The sequence below is a fragment of the Oncorhynchus gorbuscha genome, linkage group LG09 (genome assembly GCF_021184085.1).
Source record: "Oncorhynchus gorbuscha isolate QuinsamMale2020 ecotype Even-year linkage group LG09, OgorEven_v1.0, whole genome shotgun sequence".
NCBI classification, from domain to species: Eukaryota; Metazoa; Chordata; class Actinopteri; order Salmoniformes; family Salmonidae; genus Oncorhynchus; species Oncorhynchus gorbuscha.
In genome coordinates, this window is record NC_060181.1 from 30,862,893 (window position 1) to 30,885,026 (window position 22,134).

The 22,134-nt window shown below is 46.3% G+C and overlaps 1 protein-coding gene across 2 annotated transcripts; it reads right to left on the bottom strand.

Moving 5' to 3' along the window:
* Positions 1-6,034: 6,034 nt before the first annotated feature.
* Positions 6,035-19,138, bottom strand: LOC124043384 (palmitoyltransferase ZDHHC18-B-like). 2 transcript variants are annotated; one of them, XM_046361954.1, is made up of 10 exons: positions 17,826-19,138; positions 16,466-16,626; positions 14,952-15,101; positions 14,447-14,584; positions 14,271-14,322; positions 13,939-14,041; positions 13,174-13,286; positions 12,847-12,940; positions 11,074-11,184; positions 6,035-9,441 (listed from the first exon to the last, which is right to left on the bottom strand). In XM_046361954.1, exons 1-10 carry the CDS (start codon positions 18,071-18,073, stop codon positions 9,019-9,021), a joined length of 1,593 nt encoding a protein of 530 aa, XP_046217910.1. In that variant the 5' UTR covers positions 18,074-19,138; the 3' UTR covers positions 6,035-9,018. The 2 variants fall into 2 exon arrangements, with proteins under 2 accessions (XP_046217910.1, XP_046217911.1); XM_046361955.1 differs by lacking the exon at positions 11,074-11,184 and having other exon boundaries at positions 17,826-19,135.
* Between the last annotated feature and the right edge of the window lie 2,996 nt (positions 19,139-22,134).

Here is a 22,134-nt window from a genome sequence, read left to right on the forward strand (position 1 = left end):
CAGTTGCCAATTAATTGGCATGGTATAACATGGCAAACACTGTAAGGCTGACAGTTACAGTGTCAGAGTCAATTGGATACAAGCAGGTTCGTTCCATTCATGTGGAAATGGTTTGGTGAACCACACTTGCGTGATGAGTAACTTTGCTTGAGAGTAAAGTCCCCAAGCTCATACTTAGGCTTCAGCTCAACAGGCTAGCACAGTCTTGTGTAATGCAGGAGACCTGGGTTCAGGACCTTTAATGATAATGATACTATAGCGAACCCAGTTCGCTGGAGTGAAAGGCAAACACCATACACATCGTGCCAATAGGGTTAACCCACTTGGTGGGAATTGTAACATGGTTCATATAGCCAGGATCAGTACATTTCCCCCTCCGAATGTCAAGGCACGTCCCCGTGCTTCAACTAACCTCAGCCCCCTCACACGTCCCCGTGCTTCAACTAACCTCAGCCCCCTCACACGTCCCCGTGCTTCAACTAACCTCAGCCCCCTCACACGTCCCCGTGCTTCAACTAACCTCAGCCCCCTAACACGTCCCCGTGCTTCAACTAACCTCAGCACCCTAACACGTCTCCGTGCTTCAACTAACCTCAGCCCCCTAACACGTCCCCGTGCTTCAACTAACCTCAGCCCCCTCACACGTCCCCGTGCTTCAACTAACCTCAGCCCCCTAACACGTCCCCGTGCTTCAACTAACCTCAGCCCCTAACACGTCCCCGTGCTTCAACTAACCTCAGCCCCTAACACGTCCCCGTGCTTCAACTAACCTCATCCCCTCACACGTCCCCGTGCTTCAACTAACCTCATCCCCTCACACGTCCCCGTGCTTCAACTAACCTCAGCCCCTCACACGTCCCCGTGCTTCAACTAACCTCAGCCCCCTCACACGTCCCCGTGCTTCAACTAACCTCAGCCCCCTCACACGTCCCCGTGCTTCAACTAACCTCAGCCCCCTCACACGTCCCCGTGCTTCAACTAACCTCAGCCCCTCACACGTCCCCGTGCTTCAACTAACCTCAGCCCCTCACACGTCCCCGTGCTTCAACTAACCTCAGCCCCCTCACACATCCCCGTGCTTCAACTAACCTCAGCCCCCTCACACGTCCCCGTGCTTCAACTAACCTCAGCCCCCTCACACGTCCCCGTGCTTCAACTAACCTCAGCCCCTAACACGTCCCCGTGCTTCAACTAACCTCAGCCCCTCACACGTCCCCGTGCTTCAACTAACCTCAGCCCCCTAACACGTCCCCGTGCTTCAACTAACCTCAGCCCCTAACACGTCCCCGTGCTTCAACTAACCTCAGCCCCTCACACGTCCCCGTGCTTCAACTAACCTCAGCCCCTCACACGTCCCCGTGCTTCAACTAACCTCAGCCCCCTCACACGTCCCCGTGCTTCAACTAACCTCAGCCCCCTCACACGTCCCCGTGCTTCAACTAACCTCAGCCCCCTCACACGTCCCCGTGCTTCAACTAACCTCAGCCCCTCACACGTCCCCGTGCTTCAACTAACCTCAGCCCCCTCACACGTCCCCGTGCTTCAACTAACCTCAGCCCCCTCACACGTCCCCCGTGCTTCAACTAACCTCAGCCCCCTCACACGTCCCCGTGCTTCAACTAACTTCAGCCCCTAACACGTCCCCGTGCTTCAACTAACCTCAGCCCCCTAACACGTCCCCGTGCTTCAACTAACCTCAGCCCCTAACACGTCCCCGTGCTTCAACTAACCTCAGCCCCTAACACGTCCCCGTGCTTCAACTAACCTCAGCCCCTAACACGTCCCCGTGCTTCAACTAACCTCAGCCCCCTAACGCGTCCCCGTGCTTCAACTAACCTCAGCCCCTCACACGTCCCCGTGCTTCAACTAACCTCAGCCCCCTCACACGTCCCCGTGCTTCAACTAACCTCAGCCCCTCACACGTCCCCGTGCTTCAACTAACCTCAGCCCCCTCACACGTCCCCGTGCTTCAACTAACCTCAGCCCCCTCACACGTCCCCGTGCTTCAACTAACCTCAGCCCCCTAACACGTCCCCGTGCTTCAACTAACCTCATCCCCTCACACGTCCCCGTGCTTCAACTAACCTCATCCCCTCACACGTCCCCGTGCTTCAACTAACCTCAGCCCCCTCACACGTCCCCGTGCTTCAACTAACCTCAGCCCCCTCACACGTCCCCGTGCTTCAACTAACCTCAGCCCCTCACACGTCCCCGTGCTTCAACTAACCTCAGCCCCCTCACACGTCCCCGTGCTTCAACTAACCTCAGCCCCTCACACGTCCCCGTGCTTCAACTAACCTCAGCCCCCTCACACGTCCCCGTGCTTCAACTAACCTCAGCCCCTCACACGTCCCCGTGCTTCAACTAACCTCAGCCCCCTCACACATCCCCGTGCTTCAACTAACCTCAGCCCCTCACACGTCCCCGTGCTTCAACTAACCTCAGCCCCCACACGTCCCCGTGCTTCAACTAACCTCAGCCCCTAACACGTCCCCGTGCTTCAACTAACCTCAGCCCCCTCACACGTCCCCGTGCTTCAACTAACCTCAGCCCCCTAACACGTCCCCGTGCTTCAACTAACCTCAGCCCCTAACACGTCCCCGTGCTTCAACTAACCTCAGCCCCCTCACACGTCCCCGTGCTTCAACTAACCTCAGCCCCTCACACGTCCCCGTGCTTCAACTAACCTCAGCCCCTCACACGTCCCCGTGCTTCAACTAACCTCAGCCCCCTCACACGTCCCCGTGCTTCAACTAACCTCAGCCCCTCACACGTCCCCGTGCTTCAACTAACCTCAGCCCCTCACACGTCCCCGTGCTTCAACTAACCTCAGCCCCTCACACGTCCCCGTGCTTCAACTAACCTCAGCCCCTCACACGTCCCCGTGCTTCAACTAACCTCAGCCCCCTCACACGTCCCCGTGCTTCAACTAACTTCAGCCCCTAACACGTCCCCGTGCTTCAACTAACCTCAGCCCCCTAACACGTCCCCGTGCTTCAACTAACCTCAGCCCCTAACACGTCCCCGTGCTTCAACTAACCTCAGCCCCCTAACACGTCCCCGTGCTTCAACTAACCTCAGCCCCTAACACGTCCCCGTGCTTCAACTAACCTCAGCCCCTAACGCGTCCCCGTGCTTCAACTAACCTCAGCCCCTCACACGTCCCCGTGCTTCAACTAACCTCAGCCCCTCACACGTCCCGTGCTTCAACTAACCTCAGCCCCCTCACACGTCCCCGTGCTTCAACTAACCTCAGCCCCTAACACGTCCCCGTGCTTCAACTAACCTCAGCCCCTCACACGTCCCCGTGCTTCAACTAACCTCAGCCCCCTAACACGTCCCCGTGCTTCAACTAACTTCAGCCCCTAACACGTCCCCGTGCTTCAACTAACCTCAGCCCCCTAACACGTCCCCGTGCTTCAACTAACCTCAGCCCCCTAACACGTCCCCGTGCTTCAACTAACCTCAGCCCCTAACACGTCCCCATGCTTCAACTAACCTCAGCCCCCTAACGCGTCCCCGTGCTTCAACTAACCTCAGCCCCCTCACACCTCCCCGTGCTTCAACTAACCTCAGCCCCCTCACACGTCCCGTGCTTCAACTAACCTCAGCCCCCTCACACGTCCCCGTGCTTCAACTAACCTCAGCCCCCTAACACGTCCCCGTGCTTCAACTAACCTCAGCCCCCTAACACGTCCCCGTGCTTCAACTAACCTCAGCCCCTCACACGTCCCCGTGCTTCAACTAACCTCAGCCCCTCACACGTCCCGTGCTTCAACTAACCTCAGCCCCCTCACACGTCCCCGTGCTTCAACTAACCTCAGCCCCCTCACACGTCCCCGTGCTTCAACTAACCTCAGCCCCCTAACACGTCCCCGTGCTTCAACTAACCTCAGCCCCCTAACACGTCCCCGTGCTTCAACTAACCTCAGCCCCTAACACGTCCCCGTGCTTCAACTAACCTCAGCCCCCTCACACGTCCCCGTGCTTCAACTAACCTCAGCCCGGTAACACGTCCCCGTGCTTCAACTAACCTCAGCCCCTAACACGTCCCCGTGCTTCAACTAACCTCAGCCCCCTAACACGTCCCCGTGCTTCAACTAACCTCAGCCCCTAACACGTCCCCGTGCTTCAACTAACCTCAGCCCCCTAACACGTCCCCGTGCTTCAACTAACCTCAGCCCGCTAACACGTCCCCGTGCTTCAACTAACCTCAGCCCCCTAACACGTCCCCGTGCTTCAACTAACCTCAGCCCGGTAACACGTCCCCGTGCTTCAACTAACCTCAGTCCCCTCACACGTCCCCGTGCTTCAACTAACCTCAGCCCCCTAACACGTCCCCGTGCTTCAACTAACCTCAGCCCGCTAACACGTCCCCGTGCTTCAACTAACCTCAGCCCCTAACACGTCCCCGTGCTTCAACTAACCTCAGCCCGGTAACACGTCCCCGTGCTTCAACTAACCTCAGTCCCCTCACACGTCCCCGTGCTTCAACTAACCTCAGCCCGCTAACACGTCCCCGTGCTTCAACTAACCTCAGCCCCCTAACACGTCCCCGTGCTTCAACTAACCTCAGCCCGGTAACACGTCCCCGTGCTTCAACTAACCTCAGTCCCCTCACACGTCCCCGTGCTTCAACTAACCTCAGTCCCCTCACACGTCCCCGTGCTTCAACTAACCTCAGCCCCCTCACACGTCCCCGTGCTTCAACTAACTTCAGCCCCCTCACACGTCTCGGACTGTATTTTCCGATGGCCCCACGTCCGCCATCCCACTTCTGACACCAATGTGGCGTTAGAGGGTCCACTCCTCAGCCAGTTAGCTAACTAGAAGAATGAGGAGATGATAGCTCAAGATGAACCGGGGAACCAGGTTTAAACGGCTTCGAAATACAGGCTAACAGAGGGTTAGAAGGGTCGCCCAAAACAATAAACTTATCTGGCTCACTGTATAACTTGGTGGAACTCAAGAGATGTTATTGCGGTCTGTCTCGTTCTGACCCCCTTCAACCCCCAAAACTCGTGGCCTATCAGCTATCTGAACTATGGGTAACTCCTCCCCCCATACTCTTGTGTTATCAGGTGTGTGAGAGAGAGCAGGAGTGGATAATTAGAGTGTTTTGCCAATAATCACCCATCAGGATCCTCCAGTGAAGAGGCACTTATTTACTGCTATGCTTGAAATAGGACAGCAGCACTGAATGGTACTCTGTATTTGTAGCATGGTCCATCATGGGAATCACTGTGATTGTCTGCAATCATTCTCTCCAGAACCAATTGACGTGGCCACATCATCACTGAAATAGGAGAGAGGTTATCATCGGCGTTACAGACACAGTAACCTGTTATTAGGGTTGGTCGGCAATAACCTGTCATCAAAAGTTGTCCCTTTATGCATATCCTGATTGAAAATCAGACCTATTAGACCAAATAATTGATCGTATAATATCAAAACAGAGGCATGACCCCATGCCAGAGAGATTTTATATTAAATAGTTTTAAGTTGTGACCTGCAGCCGAACACTAAGATAAAGACCCTCTCATCATCAGCTGGAGTGGGGATCTCCCTGCCTACATGCCTGACAACTCTTTGTCATGGTACTGTAATACATGGACTGGGGATGAAAATAAGCCATTATGGTGCTAGGGTTTGGGTTCAATTCCCTCAGGAATCACATACAAATGTATACACTCCCTGTGCTGCAGGACGCTTCGGAAGAAAGTGTGTATTAAACAGTACATATTGTATCTGATCCTAGCTGCTGTCTCTCTTTAAAACAAATGTCTGTTCTTCTTAAACAAGACAGACTTCCATGGCTTTAGGCTACTAACTCAACACTACCTGATATTCCAAGGGATACACACCGTGGACACACAGGGAGAGGGTAAGGGTAGCCTCCAGTCATACGCACAGCACCTGCCCTGTGTAACCCTCAACATCATTCAGACAGCACAGGCAAGCTACAATTAAGGGACATGCAGGGGCCTGTTGCTGAAGGAAGAAGAAATATCATGGAGTTCATCTTTTATTGTGCAATATTCCCCACGATTCAGTTGGCCTACATTAGATGTATTTATTTTTTACGGACAATATAAGCACTGGCCATCTGTTTGAATTGCTTAATAATGACAAAACCCTGTTATACTATAAACATCTAAAGGGAGACTCGTCCACATGTTTGGGCCATTTTTGTCAGTAAATAAAAACAAACACAAAAAGATAAACATATTGCCTGAGAGCCTTTGTTTATGTAACTACTTTACTGAACAAACATTGGATTATTTCTGGGAAGAGAGCTCTTTTGAAAGTGTGTGAACATGATGTGAAAATCTCCATTTAGTTGTAACCATCGCCATCTGGTGGCCTTTGTGTGTAATACGCAGACAGAAAGCATCAATTCCAGTTACTGTGCGGAGACAAGCGTATCACTCAGGTTATAAAACACACAACTGTTTTTGTTTTCCATAAAGAATCAACAATGTTGAACATAAATAAGCACAGAGGTCAACAGACCAATCATTCTGGATCCATGACTGACATGAAATAGACCATTATAAAGTCAGTGCTTTTCATTTTGAGGAATATTGGCTGAAATAACAGGAAATGCCCTTTAGAATCTAATTTGAAATGCATTGTGGATGACCACTGAGCTACAGTATGTCCAAGTTGTTGTGATGAAGGGAAACACTTTTGAAATACAAAATGTGCAGTGAATTCACTTCTCTGCTCTAGTGAATGCGAATGCCGTAGGTCCAAGTGGACAATAAGGAATATCATTTTATTTGTATGAAATGGACTGTCAGTGTTAAGTGATCTTTGTGTGTCCCTACGACTCAGTGTGCTCACATTTCATGCTCAGTGGTAGTTCATTGCGTTTTCTGTGCAAATGACTGCAGGGGTAGGCGTAACGAAGTCAATCAACGTGAACTTTCACAGTTATCTTGTATATCAAATAACTAAGCCTGTAACACAAAGACTGGTTTCAGATTGAGAATCTCACTGAATTCTTCCTATTCAGATGCCCTGGTTCAGTGGGCCTTCTCATATCACACAGTACCTTATTAGATTTGTCAAACCGCACAAAGAACAAAAAGGTTCAAATGAACAAGAGGCTAATTTTGGTCTAGTATCACTGCTCAAAATCAAGGAAGGGATCAGATTCGCACATCTAATATGTGGATTATGGAATAGCAATTAGTGCTGGGGATCCTGTCTGGACTAATAGTGCAAGCGACTCAAGGAGGAAGGAGTATTTGGACATGGCATGAGGCAACCACATGCGACGCAAGATACTGCTAACATGTCTCAGGTACATAGCAGTATTATAGAGGTGTATATGAATCATGGGAAACACTGCTTTAGTAAGAACACATTCCTGTGTGAGGTGAAGCATTTCTGAGGTATGCTCTAGGGGCGTCTTGGGTCGTTACTGTTGAATGAATGGTTGGTTTTGAACCATAAAACAGCAGTTAGGATTTTCAAGACGTCCTCATCTGCCAGTGCATTTCAGTCATGTCCGTGTAGTGCATACTAGTCACTCTTACTACTGTCCTTGGGTCGAGGGCTAAGTACGAGATCTACTCTTATCGATGTGGGGGGGTGGGGGGGGGTCTCTTCAAGTTCAGAGACATTGATATATAGAAAGCTCTATGTACCAACGCTAGCCTACCACATACGAACTCAAGCTCATCCATCCAGTTCTGCTTTTAGATTTTAAAAAAAGGATTTGGGTTGTTTGGCACTCACACAGCCAGGTCTTTGGGCCTCAAGCCAACTACTCTAATAATCTGAGCCATCCCAAATCAGTAGGTAGGTAGGTATCCCCAAAGTGTATCAAGCCTTAAGCCAACTACTCTAATAATCTGAGCCATCCCAAATCAGTAGGTAGGTATGTATCCCCAAAGTGTATCAAGCCTTAAACCAACTACTCTAATAATCTGAGCCATCCCAAATCAGTAGGTAGGTAGGTATCCCCAAAGTGTATCAAGCCTTAAGCCAACTACTCTAATAATCTGAGCCATCCCAAATCAGTAGGTAGGTAGGTATCCCCAAAGTGTATCAAGCCTTAAGCCAACTACTCTAATAATCTGAGCCATCCCAAATCAGTAGGTAGGTATGTATCCCCAAAGTGTATCAAGCCTTAAACCAACTACTCTAATAATCTGAGCCATCCCAAATCAGTAGGTAGGTAGGTATCCCCAGTGTATCAAGCCTTAAGCCAGACTGAACGCTGCACTCATAGCGACATCAGTTTGGATGCTAGGCTAGTTTTTGGCCACCCAGAAAAAATAACAGAGTCTGTATGAGGCCCTGTAGTGCTGCCTAGGTCTCTTCAGCTGGAGTGTGGCAGAAGAATGGATGGTTCACTGAGTAGCTACACAAGTTTGCCCCACAAAATGCCAGCTCTTTTGTTGTGCTTTTCGCTGTAAACAAAGGGGCTATTCAGTTCAATTACATTTGGAGGTTTGTCTATGTGTCCTATAAGTGTTCACATCACATGTACCACTCTCACTGCAGGTAGTGCCCTCTTCTGATAGGAAGCTGTAATGCATCTCTAGAAGGGCTCTCCATTCATTTGCAGTCTAATAAAGGCCCAAGCAGGCTATACAAATTGGTAGTAGATGTGATAGGCCTAGCTAGTGAAAGCTGGCCACCGTGCAATGACTTCTCCAGACGGTCACACCCCCCACAGCTATCCTCAGTAATACATCCTTAAGCTCCAAAGTAACAGTCACACATCCTTGTCCCCAACCACCACATAGGTCCAGGATGTAAAGAGGGTGCTGGTGATGCTTCAGTCATGTCCCACCTCTCCCAGAGGACTTGTGGACTTACATAGATTATAAAAGCTACCACCTGACCACATCCAGTGTGATTGACTGTAGTCTCTTCCTATAGCCGTGCGCCATGAGTCTGGCAAGTGGGGCTAAACTGTTGTACAGCATGCAGAGCGTAGAGCTGTGGAAGGCAGCAAGGCGCAGGTCCTTTCACTCAGAGGAAGTGAAGAGTTTGCTTGACTCAGTGCAATGTGGCAAAGCTGTCCCTTACGTGCTCCTCTGCCCCTGTGCCATGACTAGGCCCAAGGCCTGGAGAGGTGGGGGGGCTGAGGCTGACGTTGTATGCCGGGTTGGAGATGTGGAGAGCAGCCCGCTTGCTGCTGCTCCGTGCCGACCGCGTCTTGTGGTGCCGGTTATGGTGGTGGTGCAGCTGGCGGGGTTCGTCCGGAGGACTGGTGGTGTGGCTGTGGTGGCGGCCTCCGCATTTCAGAGAGGGCACCGCAACAGGGTCAGGTTCAGAGGTTACATCAGGGTTAAAGGTCACCGCCGGGTCAGCTGGGTCGATGCTTTCGGGACAGGAAGTAGAGACGGTCTGGGGTTTCCCTGTCTGGGGACAGGGAGAGCGAGATGCCGACTCCAACAGATCTTTAGTTCCCTGTGTGCACTGGGTGGGAGAAGGAGAGAGGGAGGGTGGCGGAGAGAAAAAGATGAGACAAGGGCAGCAGAAAAGACAAGAACCACCAAGAACAGTTAGCCCAGCTGAAAATAAAACAGAAGTCCCCCAGGGGAGAGGAGAGATCACTCAGACAGCTATGCAGAGCAAAACTATGGGTCAACGGTCAAGCTATAAGTAATTGAGGTGGTGCAAGGACATGCAGGTATTCTGATGCGTGGTAGCAGACAGTCATTTTGGTGAGGGGTAACCATGCAGATAAAAACATGCAACTTGGAAGCACAAAGTAACACAGTGCTGTTGTATCAATCTTGCCACGGTATTTCCACAGCACCAGAGATCACATCAAATTCTCGTAAGAGTAATGTAAGACCCATACACGGTAAGGGGACAGGGCTATTGCTTTAAAGAATGGTCCTTTGAGGGTTTTATTCTCGCTTGCAAAAGTGACAGATAAATTAAAGTTACTTGAAAGATGAAGTAACAAAGGTCAACAAAAACCCACCAGAGCATAAACATTGTAGTGTGGAGATGATTGCATGTCTGACTGCTTAAGTAGAGAAGAGAGAGATGCTCTTATGATGTTATGTAAAGGACTGGCGTAGCTGTCAGCGCACATTTAGCACATGCAGAACCTGACCACCGATGGGAATTTAGAAGTGTTTGCATTTGCGCCTCTGTGGAACAATTTTCATTTATGCTTCCAAAGAGAAAATAAGAAGCAGTTGTAAAGACTGAATGGATATAAACTATTAACGAGTCTACTGCTTGAAAAGGTTTTGATCATTGTCTGGTGTGTACATATACCGTGAGCTCAAAGTATTGGGACAGTGATATTTGTTGTTATGCCTCTGTACTCCAGCACTAGATTTGAAATGAAACAATGGCTATGAAGTAGGTTAAAGTGCAGACTAAACTTTCATCCATAAATCATTTGGAAAATACTGCACTTTCCACCCCATTTCAGGGGACCAAAACAAACAGCAAATGCTGTAATCATTGTGTACTCGGAATATGGGTCCAAATACTCAACTTTTGACTACTTTAATACACAAGTGAATTTGTCCACTAAAGCTGACAGTCTGCACTTTTACCTCCATCATTGTATCATGTCATCCAAAACGCTGGAGTACAGAGCCAAAACAAAAACACTCACAGTCCCAATACTTTTGGGGCTCACTATCTGTGCATTTAAGCATATCTGAGGCATAGCTGACAAGAAAACACAAATATATTAAAGTACAACAAATGTGCCATTATCCTTTCCTCGGTTTGACGGTCTGATATTCCAAACCTCACAGGTCTGGACCTTGAGTTTAGAGAGGCTGACTGTGTGTGATGGGATCCAGCCTGACGTGGTTGAAATCAGCCATGTTAAAGGAAAAGCATAGTAGCACTGGGAGAGAAGCCAGCCAGGCAGGCAAAAAAATAAAGCAGACAGCAATCCTTCTGCACCAGGGTTGGGCTCTATTCCGTTTTCAACTCAGTACCTCCAAATAAGTGAATTGGCATTCAATTGACGAAGATGTAGACACAGTAGCCACAGAGATGGGTAAGGCCAGCCAAACACTCTTACTGCACTCTACCTGGGGTCATCTCACCAACCTGTCTGTCTCCACTAACCTTGCTCATCAGCCAGCACAGGACAGAGCAAAGTCCAGACAGCTGTCCTCCTAGTGGGGGGTGGTGATGGGCCATACACACAAATACGGAGAGACACAATACCAGTTGACACTACGGAATAGGCACACAGGGGTAAGGCTTAGTGACAATGATGACATCGGGACTGTTCACACGTATGATTATGCTACATCTTAACTGTAACACACAGGTGAGAATTAAAAAAGGAACGCACGTCTATTAAACTCATTAGGAAATAAAAACGTATTTATTTAATTGTTAAAATGGAATATTTATTACTGTACATTTCAGATTAACATAATTTATTCCAAAATGACGTATAAATATTTAGATGACCAAAATAAACAAAAAAGACAAAAATAATAAGATTGTAATATAAAACATATTTTAAAAAGCATAAGAAAACAGTAAGAGGGAGATGATTTGGACTGTCTTGAGGCAGGCAGGTAGCCTAGTGTCAGGCCAGCATCAGATTGGCTGATATTGAGCAAGGAACTGAACCCTAATCGCTCCTGTAAGTCGCTCTGTACAAGAGTGTCTGCTAAATTACTGGAAACATTTCAAAATGTAAATGCAGGTAGCTTTTATGTCACGTTTAAAATGACCATTACATTATGGTATGACACACAACTCAACACACACACGCCAATACACAGAGTCACGTCAGAGACAAATGCAGACAACAAGAACATAGAGGGAAGACAAATAAGTGTTTTCACACTCTGTAAACAAAGATAATTCCATGTGCATAAATAGAATACCTCTTCCATGCTTTCTCAGCAGACCCACTGAATATCAGTGAGGGAGGTTGTCCAGATTGAGACAAATGAAAACAGCACTTGGGTACAGATGTATTTGTGACCGGTAAATTCCCAGCAGTAACCGCTTCCATTACCAGCATGTGGTTGCTAAAAGTAGAAATACTGAACCAATACTGTGCTTGGTCTCTCTCTCTGATCTAACTCCTTATGTGCAAATACATTCTAATCCGCAAACTTCCAGCAGACGTGACAGTGCCCTTGTATCCTTAAAGTAAACCGAGGTTAGGTTAGCTTGTCCCTATTGCTTGAATGTAAACAGAAGGAAGGCCTAGTCTGAACGGTTGGAGAGTGCCACTGCTGTCAGACTGAACTAAAAACCCGGTGGCAGTCGTACTTTGTAAACAAACATATTTTAAAGAAAACTCCGAGCACCGACGTTTCTCCTCAACTGCAAAACAAGGGCAAAACCTTTAACCCAGCTGGGAAGTGGATGTATCATATGTAGGCTGTTCCCTTTTTCACTAAAATGAAATACATAAATGACACTGAGTTGCCTGATTATAAGATTAGAGAATGGAATGGCGTGAGTAACTAACGGTTGAGCTACACCCAGGTCAAACATGGCCTAGCAGCCAGTTTCACTTCCTCTTTCCAGCAAGAGACAGTCTTTCACTGTCAACTGTAAACAATGAACAGTCTGGTGTAGACTGGATTACCAGGACCAGGCAACAACATATTTAATGACCACACCAGGATCCTGGACCCTTAGCAATAGTACTACAGTACTCTGGTATGAGGGACTAAGTCATGAGGGGGTGACCCCATACACAACAACCAGTCAGGCAACAGTCAAAGGGGGTTCGGTTGGAAAAGGCAACTAAACTGGAGTCTGCAGGTCAGGCTGATGGTGGTTTGGGGTTGCAGGTAGCGGTATAGGGGAGGGGGGAACCTGCGATGCACAAGGGGGCAGCTGGGACGGCGTGGGCCCTCCTACCACGTTTATCTCCTTCTTAGCGGCCAGCTCTATCTCCATGGCAACTGTCTGGGACGACTCCTCCACTGGCATGAAGCCTCGCCTGTCAATCAAACTGAACACGGGACAACATGGAGGAAACAGGTTAGTCAAATAGTTCATGCTTCAGGTCAATTCAGTTTCCTTCTTAGTCAAATCAAGGAGTGATTAGAAATTAAATTCATGCATTGGAGAAAATCCTCGGAAAACAATTGGGGCATTTTTTAACAATTCCTAAATAGACGGATTTGAAGAAAGAACTGACTCAACCCTCATCAAAGATTCATTATAAACCAGGCTGAGTCTCACCTGGGAGGCATGGGTCCACAGAGTACAGAGCAGCAGTTAGTAATGATGTTGTTATAGCTGTAGGGGTTACCGGTGTCCTCCGTCCCACTCTTCCCCGACCACGAGCCTTTGATCTGGGACCAAGAGAGATTGACCATCAGTCCTTGTCCAAGACTAGTTTTAGTTTATTTGTCAGGGACCAGGCACAACAAACATGACACTCATGTTAAGCTACATGGCTACTTTCTTACTGCAGTCTGCACATACCGGAAGGGTCACTTAACTGTTTAAAGCACAAAATCTGCAGTCAGTCAAACATTTGATTTTCCTGGGTTTTATATACATTTCCACACTATAAGGTTGGAGTAATAATATGACATTTTGAAAATGCCCTCATAGTGTAAGAGCCGTTTGAAAAGCCCGTCTGAAAGTTTTCCATTTTGGTGGGATGGGGTTTTGGCCTTCAATGGTAGCATCACTATGTGGTAAATTAGTTTATAATACAATAAGAAATAGTTCCAAACCTCTTTGCTAATAACAGATTGTCAATTTCCCCCTCACCACTCAGACCACTCCCAGACAGTCCTAGCTAAACTCTTACTTGAGAAATTGCCCTTTGCTAAGATGCCTTTGTTTCTTTTTGACCATTTTAATTGAAAAACAATCATAGTAAAGATACTTAATAAAAAGAGCTGCATTGAACCTTTAAAGTGTATAATAGCTATATGTCTATTATACATATCCCAGAAGAGACACGAGATATCACACTCATTGGCATTTACTCACATCTTCATTTGTTGTCAGGTTAGAAGCAACCAGATAGGTATGGAAGCCTGAGAGGCCCAAGATGGACCAAACTGAAAAGAAGCAAATCACCAGCTCCACAGCAGTGCAGGAAGAAAAGTCAAGGACAATATGTATGGTTTGAGTATCTAAATACCACCAGAGATGTCAGCTGGACAGATTGTGAGACCCATTCGTATTCTGCAATATGGCCAATAAGCTGAAGTGAATGACAGTTTAGGTGCCCTAACACCACAGACTACTCGAGGCAGGGAGTGGTATTATGAGGGGATCTGATCAGTTACACTAGACACACAGTATTGGTAAAAAGATATCTGGCTGGACTCTCCTGAAGAGCAAACATCAGGCCTCTCCCTCCTTGTGCCCCTGAGGACAGAACCATTGAAAGTTGATACAGAAAACCATGACAGGATGATAAAAATCAGGATCTACGCAAAAGTTCCATACAAAATCACAAGCCCGGACAGTGTCTTCTGCGTAGACTACGTACTCAGTGCCAGATGTGTGGCGACACAGCCAAAGATGAAGACTGTCAGGAAGGACAGAGAGACGATGAAGGTGTAGAAGAAACGATAGTTCCTCTTCCCAACACAGTTCCCCACCCAGGGACAATGGTGGTCGAATCGCTCTGGAGGACAGGAAGAAAGATTGAGGAAGAAGAACATTTACAAATATCTACAAAGGACATCTCATTGACACGAAGGCCAAGCTCTCAAGCCCCTTTCAACAGTCAAATAAATGTGAATTAAATATAGAAAAGTCTAAAAAAAAAAAAATTTAAAATTAAGGTCTGCTTTCAAAGTTGATCAACATCTTTACGGAGGAGACCAACACTAATAAATACTCTTTATAAGACTGTTTTGTATGAACAGTTTATTTATCAATCTCAGTAACAGGCTGTGTAGTATAGTCTAAATCACTCAGTCTAATAAAAGGCAGTGTGTCCCTCTGTCTACGTTCCATGTTGAACGTCCACCTCTGTCACCAGTCCTTACCCACACAGTTGTCACAGAGGGAGCAGTGGGAGGTGCGCGGTGGCCGGAACATCTTGCAGGTGAAACAGTACTTGAGCTTCACTACCTGCTGGTTGATCATCACCTCCTTGGTGCGGGGAGGGGGTCGGTAGGTGGAAGAGCCAGAGTTATCTGAGGAGGAGAGAAAGACAGGGAGGACATATCAGGAGATATAGTACACAAGGTGTGTGTGTGTATATTACTATTCTCTTGGGTACCGGAAATCCTCCAAATTCCTCACAAGGATAGTAAAACAAGGGAAATTCTCTTATTTCAGGCTTAGGTATTAGGGTTAGAATTAGAGGTCAGGGAAAATAGGATTTTGAATGGAAATCTATTTTTGGCCCCCACTAGTATAGTAAAACCTATGCTTTGTGTGCATGTGTCCATGTTGTGATCCAGGCAGTAGTAGCTTTAGGCCTAATTGCTGGCGGAGTGGTGTCCATTAAGGCGGCTTCATGGGGGAGGCAATCAATCAACACAGGCTCTGTGTAATGTATGAAAGTGTGCTGCCTGCCTGGCAGTCCCGTATGCTGAGTTTAGACAGGCAGTCCGATTCTGATCTTTTTGTTTCAGTTGAGTATCAGGTTTCAGTTGAGTGATGATTTGATGTATTAGACTGGCTCTATCACTACATGGCATGAGCTCATTAATAAATAGTAAAGTGTAAGGTACGTTCAAGATAACAACGGAGTCACAATGTTTGATAGACAGCTGAATATTTGGCAGCTAGTCAGAACTAAGTATGATACTGTTGATAACTTTCTGGAAGTATTCATCTGGTTTAGGGAAATAGGCCTAACCAGAAGATATGCACAACTTCGGCCTAAACCATGTTGCAGAAAGCTGAGTGGACATCACGCTCTGTCATCCTAACAGAGACACGTCACAAGAGCATGAGAATATCACTCAATAACTTATTTTTATACTTTTGGTGCCACACAATGAAATGACTCTATTTAAAACCACAACTCCCTCTACGTGAAGTGAGTTTCCACTCTACAAAAAAAACAGAGAGAGAAAGAGATGAAGAGAAAATTAGGGAGGGGGAGCGAGAGAGAGATGTTAGTGGCAACCCACTGCAATGGGGCCCGTGTCTTCATTTTTCACAAAATTAAACAGCAGAGTTAACTACCCACACAGCAGACTGACCACCCACACAGAAACAAGCAGTGCCACTAACAGTTCAAAGACCTCTATCCATCCATCCCTCCCTCCCTCCCTCCCTCCCTACATGCCCGGTCAGAAGAGACTGTGTGTGTGGTTCAACCATTTGTTGGCTGAATAATGCATTGCTTCAAACAAAAAAGGCAGGAAACTACCATATATGTTGCTACTACTGTGTCTCAAAAACTAGTGCAAACAAACTGGTGATAAAAGCTCAAAAGGAGACAAGAATATGGAGCAGGAAAACAAATGGTGAACGTCTACACAAAGCTGTGAAAGTGAGTGGGAAAGGAAGAATGTTCTTTCAGGTGTGTATGTGTTGCCCTTACCGATCTGCTTCTCAATGTCTGCGGCCTCGTCCGGTGTAGCCCGGGGCAGGATGCCAGGGTCAGTGAAGCTGGTCTGCAGGAGGGAGATGACTACAAACACAAACAGCACTCCTCCAATTGCTGGGATGAACACGGTCAGGTGCTTCAACAGGAAGGGGCAGCTGTGGTGACAGGACAAAGAAAAAAAGAGGACTATATTCAGCAACAATTAAAGTGGACTGTCTTATATGTTAAAACTAAGGGTGTGTTTATACTGGAAGCCCAATTCTGAGATTTTGCCAATTAATAAGCAAAAGAGCTGACCTGATGAATCAAAAGACCAATGACCCCTTTTCTGCGTTTGCAAACTGCCACAAGAGGGCGATGTGCTTGCAATTTGCAGAATCCCCTCCCTGCTAATATGTAAACTGCTAGTTACAAATGCAGTAAATCCGTGTGGAGCGCAAATGGTGATCTTAAGTATTCGTTTTTCACAATCTATTCAGAATATTACTGTGCATTATCTCCGTACGATCGGGAGCGCTTCTTCAGGAAAATCTCATTAAGCAATACAAGCCTGTCAATGAGCGTTAGCATAACAACTGCTGAATCCAAAACAGGTATTTTGCAACTATCACAACCAAATATAATCTTAGTGACTGTTCAAGCAATAATCAAAACAACATTGTAAGCCAAGGAGAACACACCCCCCAAAAAAAGATAATATCTTATTTCAGTTTGTGATAATACATGCGCGCTGACTGACAATGTGTGGTTATTCCAGCTTCATTTCCGCAACCACAAATCATGCGCATAACGTAACGTTCGTGTGTCGGGTACTGAAAATAAGAATCAGAATTTGGCTGACTGTTAAATGCAGCCTAAAGGGTTTTGTGTAGCCTAGCTTCATTAAGATTTTTATTTATTTGTTTTATCACCAGGACAACGAAAGAGGACAAGATTGATTGCAGAGCACTGCAGCTACAATCAGGACCCTGACTAACCATATGAAGGACTAGTTCTCATTTTCAACATGAGAAACTGAAAATCCTGTCAAACAATAGTACAATATTGCAATAGTTTATCACCCACCAGGATCTGGTTTTAATCAACTTTCACTTTTTAATTACTACTGGTAGCATAGTCTCAGGAGATGTAACACACATTTCAGCAAGACACTTGTAAGAATATGTAATGACATGTTCTGGTATTAAAACTATTCCTCTATTGTTGTTACCAGAATCTACTGTATTGGTTAAACTGCTAGGCACACAAACAAACTTACCATGGTTTGTTGAAACCTGTGTGGCATAATTTTAATGGCTAGGGCAAACATTTTTGTGTCAAAGCAATGCAAAAGGAAACGAGAACTTGTACTTACTCGAAAACAAAGAACAGTACAGTGGTGACCAAAATGAGGCCGAGGGTGAGTGGTAGGACACCACTTTGCTGAGCCACTATGATCCGTCCATCACAGTAGAAGCGATTCTTGCCGGGAAAAACTTCCCATTTTCTCCGTGCGGTTTCCCCCTTCTTCTCTTCGTGAACAACGGCGTGTTGCGGCGGCAGGGTCGGTGTTGGCGTTGAAAGTGCCTGCGGGTCGATTTGCTGGTATTCGCAATGTTTCATGATTTACGAAATTTTGGCGCTTCCCGAATAGAAGAGCTGTCTTGTGCTTTGCCACCGCTATCTACATAGGCAGCAACTTGCTAATTCTCTAGCTAATGTTTGCTAACTAACGTTACCTAACAATAACATCGACTAGCGTGTTGCCAGGAACGTCAGCTACAAACATGTTCCAGTACCGGTAAGTTAGTGGTGCATGTCGTCATTGAATCAACGTCACCAAGCGTATCCAGTGTATGCAAACAGTGTCCCAAAAAATCTACACTCCACGAGGAGAACAATTCGACTATGATATTATCCATCATATCGGTATATCAACCTGAAGAACAGCAGTGTGTGTGACCCATTGCATTCGTATGACCGCTTAGCTGGCTAGGCTAACGCTCTAGCTAGGCTAACGCTACCTAGTTAGCCCAAAAAAATCAGTGATGAACAGACTAACGTTAGTGAATAGTAGCTAGGTAGAAAGCATATCCTATGCACAGCATAAAAATAGGTATCAATACCATACCAGGGTTCTGTTTGATACGGACGGTTCAATATGATCCTATTTGAAACCACCAACTCCTACACTTTCAGCCAGGCAGATGAAACAAAGTGATGTTGGAATTTCCCGGTGGTGATGTAGATGAGGGCTTTCGTCGGGGGTTTTCGTAGCTACAAATCGACGCTAACCTATTGCAGTCCGTCTGTTATACTAATAAACATCATAATCGAAATTCTCATTTATGTTAATCTCGTGTAGTCTATTACATTCAGGAAAGCGTACAGGTCAGGCGCACTTCTCTCTATCACCCAGCGTTATGACCGAGAGGAAGCGGCGAAGCGAGAGGCTTTACTCCACCCAAAATCTATCCGCGTGAGAATAAGCCCCTTTTTTTCCAACTGACATCACATGTATTTCCATTTCTATTGTAAAAGCGGTCCCTTGTCAATATAATATATAACATTTGGTTATGATCACTATGGAATGTTTACGACACATTAAAATGTTGTACGGCGTTCATGATTTGCTGGCAAGGAATTACGACAAACGTGGAAACCTTTAGTGGGTTAGTCAACCATTTTTCTCCTTCCCCCTTCTGACACCCAGGTGGCGACACGCATCTCTGCTTCCTTAAGCTCAACCCCTATAAGACCGAACTGCTCTTCTTCCCCAGGAAAGTCTGCCTGCTCAAATACCTCTCCATCGGGGTTGACAACTCCACAGTGTCACCCTCCCAGAGTGCAAAGACCCTTGGCTTGACCCTGGACAACACCCTGTCTTTCTATGCAAACATCAAAGCGGTGACCCGCTCCTGCAGCAGGTTCATGCTCTACAACATCCGTAGAGTACAACCCTACCTCACACAGGAAGCGGTGCAGGTCCTAATCCAAGCACTTGTCCTCTCCTGTCTGGACTACTGCAACTCACTGTTGGCTGGGCTTCCCGCTTTTGCCGAACCCCTGCAATTTATCTAGAATGCAGCAGCCCATCTGGTTTTCAACCTTCCCAAGTTCTCTCATGTCACCCCACTCCTCTGCACACTCCACTGGCTTCCAGTAGCTTGCATCCACTACAAGACCATGGTGCTTACCTACGGAACTGCCCCTCCCTACCTTCAGTCTATGCTCAAACCCTACACCCCAACCCGAGCACTCCGTTCTGCCACCTCCAATCTCTTGGCCTTCCCACCGCTACGCTCAACCTAGTCCAAGCTCTTCTCTGTCCTGGCACCCCAATGGTGGAACCAGGTTCAGAGTCCCTGCCCATCTTCCAAAGACATCTAAAACCTTACCTCTTCAAACATTATCTTAAATAATCCTCCTCACCTTGACACACCCCCTTCTAGTTCTGACTCAGCTACGTTATTGAGGGAAAAAATGTATTTTTTTATGCCTGTGATACGTGGTTGTCCCCCCTTGCCATCTTAAGATGAATGCACTAACTGTATGTCGCTCTGGATAACAGCATCTGCTAAATGACTAAATTGTAAATGAAGTTACCAGTATCTTTGCTTACACCTCAAAAGGCAAAATCCAGATAGTCTACTTTGTTTTGTGATCATATTAACCATATTAAATCATGAACAAGTGACCCAATAATGTCAATGCAAAATTACTTTTATTAAACATAGATATTTAGAAGACTAAGTTTCTGCATTTCCATTAGTTGAGTGTTGTCACTACTGTTCCTTTGGGGGGGGGGGGGGGCTTGGGCTGGTGTTGCTACTGGATGACATGAAGTCTGGGGAATCCCGCTGGAAGAGTTTACACAAGAGTTTAATTTCAGAGGCTGCCAAGGATGTGTTTGAGGTGGCTGCAGAGGGGCTTGGAGGCTCGCTGAACAAACTGTTGTTGCTCTTGACTGGACAACCCAGCAGAGCCACCATCCCACTGCTTCTACTAGTGGTCCTGGAAATGTCCAAGTCCATGGAGTTGACCACCCTTTTTAGAGAATAAGGGAAGAAAATAGAACTTTATTTGTCCATTTTTCAAATGTTCTCTGAAACCACCAGCCCTTCAGTTGCAATTTCAGTTCCCACGTTTTCATTGCCCTGCCCGGGATTTGAACCAGTGACCTTCTGGCTATAGGTCTGTCTCTAACCTTTGGGATACTTTCCTCTTGGCAGCCTGGAGAAGTTGGATTTTCCTCCTGCTGTCCTCTTGGACAGGCTTATTATCCGTCTGGCTGTTAGTGTGGGTGGGGCGAGGAGGGGGTTGGCACCAGTGTTCTGGTATTCCTACCAAACTTCACAGCCGAAGCTTTGCTTTCCTTTGAATCCGTGGAAAGAAAAATACATCAGGATTTTATGAAATAATATACGGTAGTCTATAGCATATTTAGCACCAAATTCAATCTAATATGAGGTGTTATGAATATCATACAGGATCGATAAAGGTATTCAGGACTCCTACCCGAGACTGCATCAACTGGAACCTGAAAAGCTCTATCCAGAGACAAGGAGCTAATGATGGATTTGGTCATCAGTATACACCGCATACTAATCAGCTCCACCCATTTCAGTTTGCTTCACGGCAAGAGCTCGGAAGGAGACTCAGCAGTGAATCTCCTCTGAATACTGTGGCCTATGCAGGTTCTCTGTAATAGAAGAGAGAGTGATTTTTATTTACATTTAGGAAACATTGCATAGTATCAATAGCGCCAAAGGCTGAATTATTTGTTTTATTATACATTTCATAATAAAAATACCATGTACTATATGGTAATTGTACTTCAAGTACAATTGATAGGACTGGATTAAACTCTTTAAAGTATTGTTGTGGTAGAAGTTTAAAAAGTTTGACTTTAAATCCGTTTTAAAGTACGTAAGGTTTGGGAAAACGTTATAGTAGTGGTAGTGTCTGCAGTTGTAACGGTGGTGACTGGTTATAGTTGAGAAATGTAGAATGGCCTGAACTTATGAAAGTTGGTACGGTGTATCTAGCTTGAACACTTCAAGAGTTACTGTTCGTTAGTTATTTTATGCTAATTTAGATCGTTATACTTGATAAAGGTTTTAAAGAATTTGAAGTTAGGATAGCCAAAACATGCGAAAATTGGTTGGGTGTATGTAGCTGGAATGGTTTAAGAGTTACTGTTGGTGGGTTAGGTTATGCAAACGTGTGCACATTTATATAGTTATTAGTTAATACAATTTTGATTTGATTTGATTTGCACACCATGCCTACCACTTTGAAGATGCAAAATATTTTTTATTGTGAAACAAACAAGAAATAAGACAAAAAACGGAACACTTGAGCATGCATAACTATTCACCCCCCCAAAGTCAATACTTTGTAGAGACACCTTTTGCTGAAATTACAGCTGCAAGTCTCTTGGGGTATGTTTCTATAAGCTTGGCACATCTAACCACTGGGATTTTTGCCCATTATTCAAGGCAAAACTGCTCCAGCTCCTTCAAGTTGGATGGGTTCTGCTGGTGTACAGCAATATTTAAGTCATACCACAGATTCTCAATTGGATTGAGGTCTGGGCTTTTAGGCCATTCCAAGACATTTAAATGTTTCCCCTTAAACCACTTGAGTGTTGCTTTAGCAGTATGATGAGATCATGTGACAGA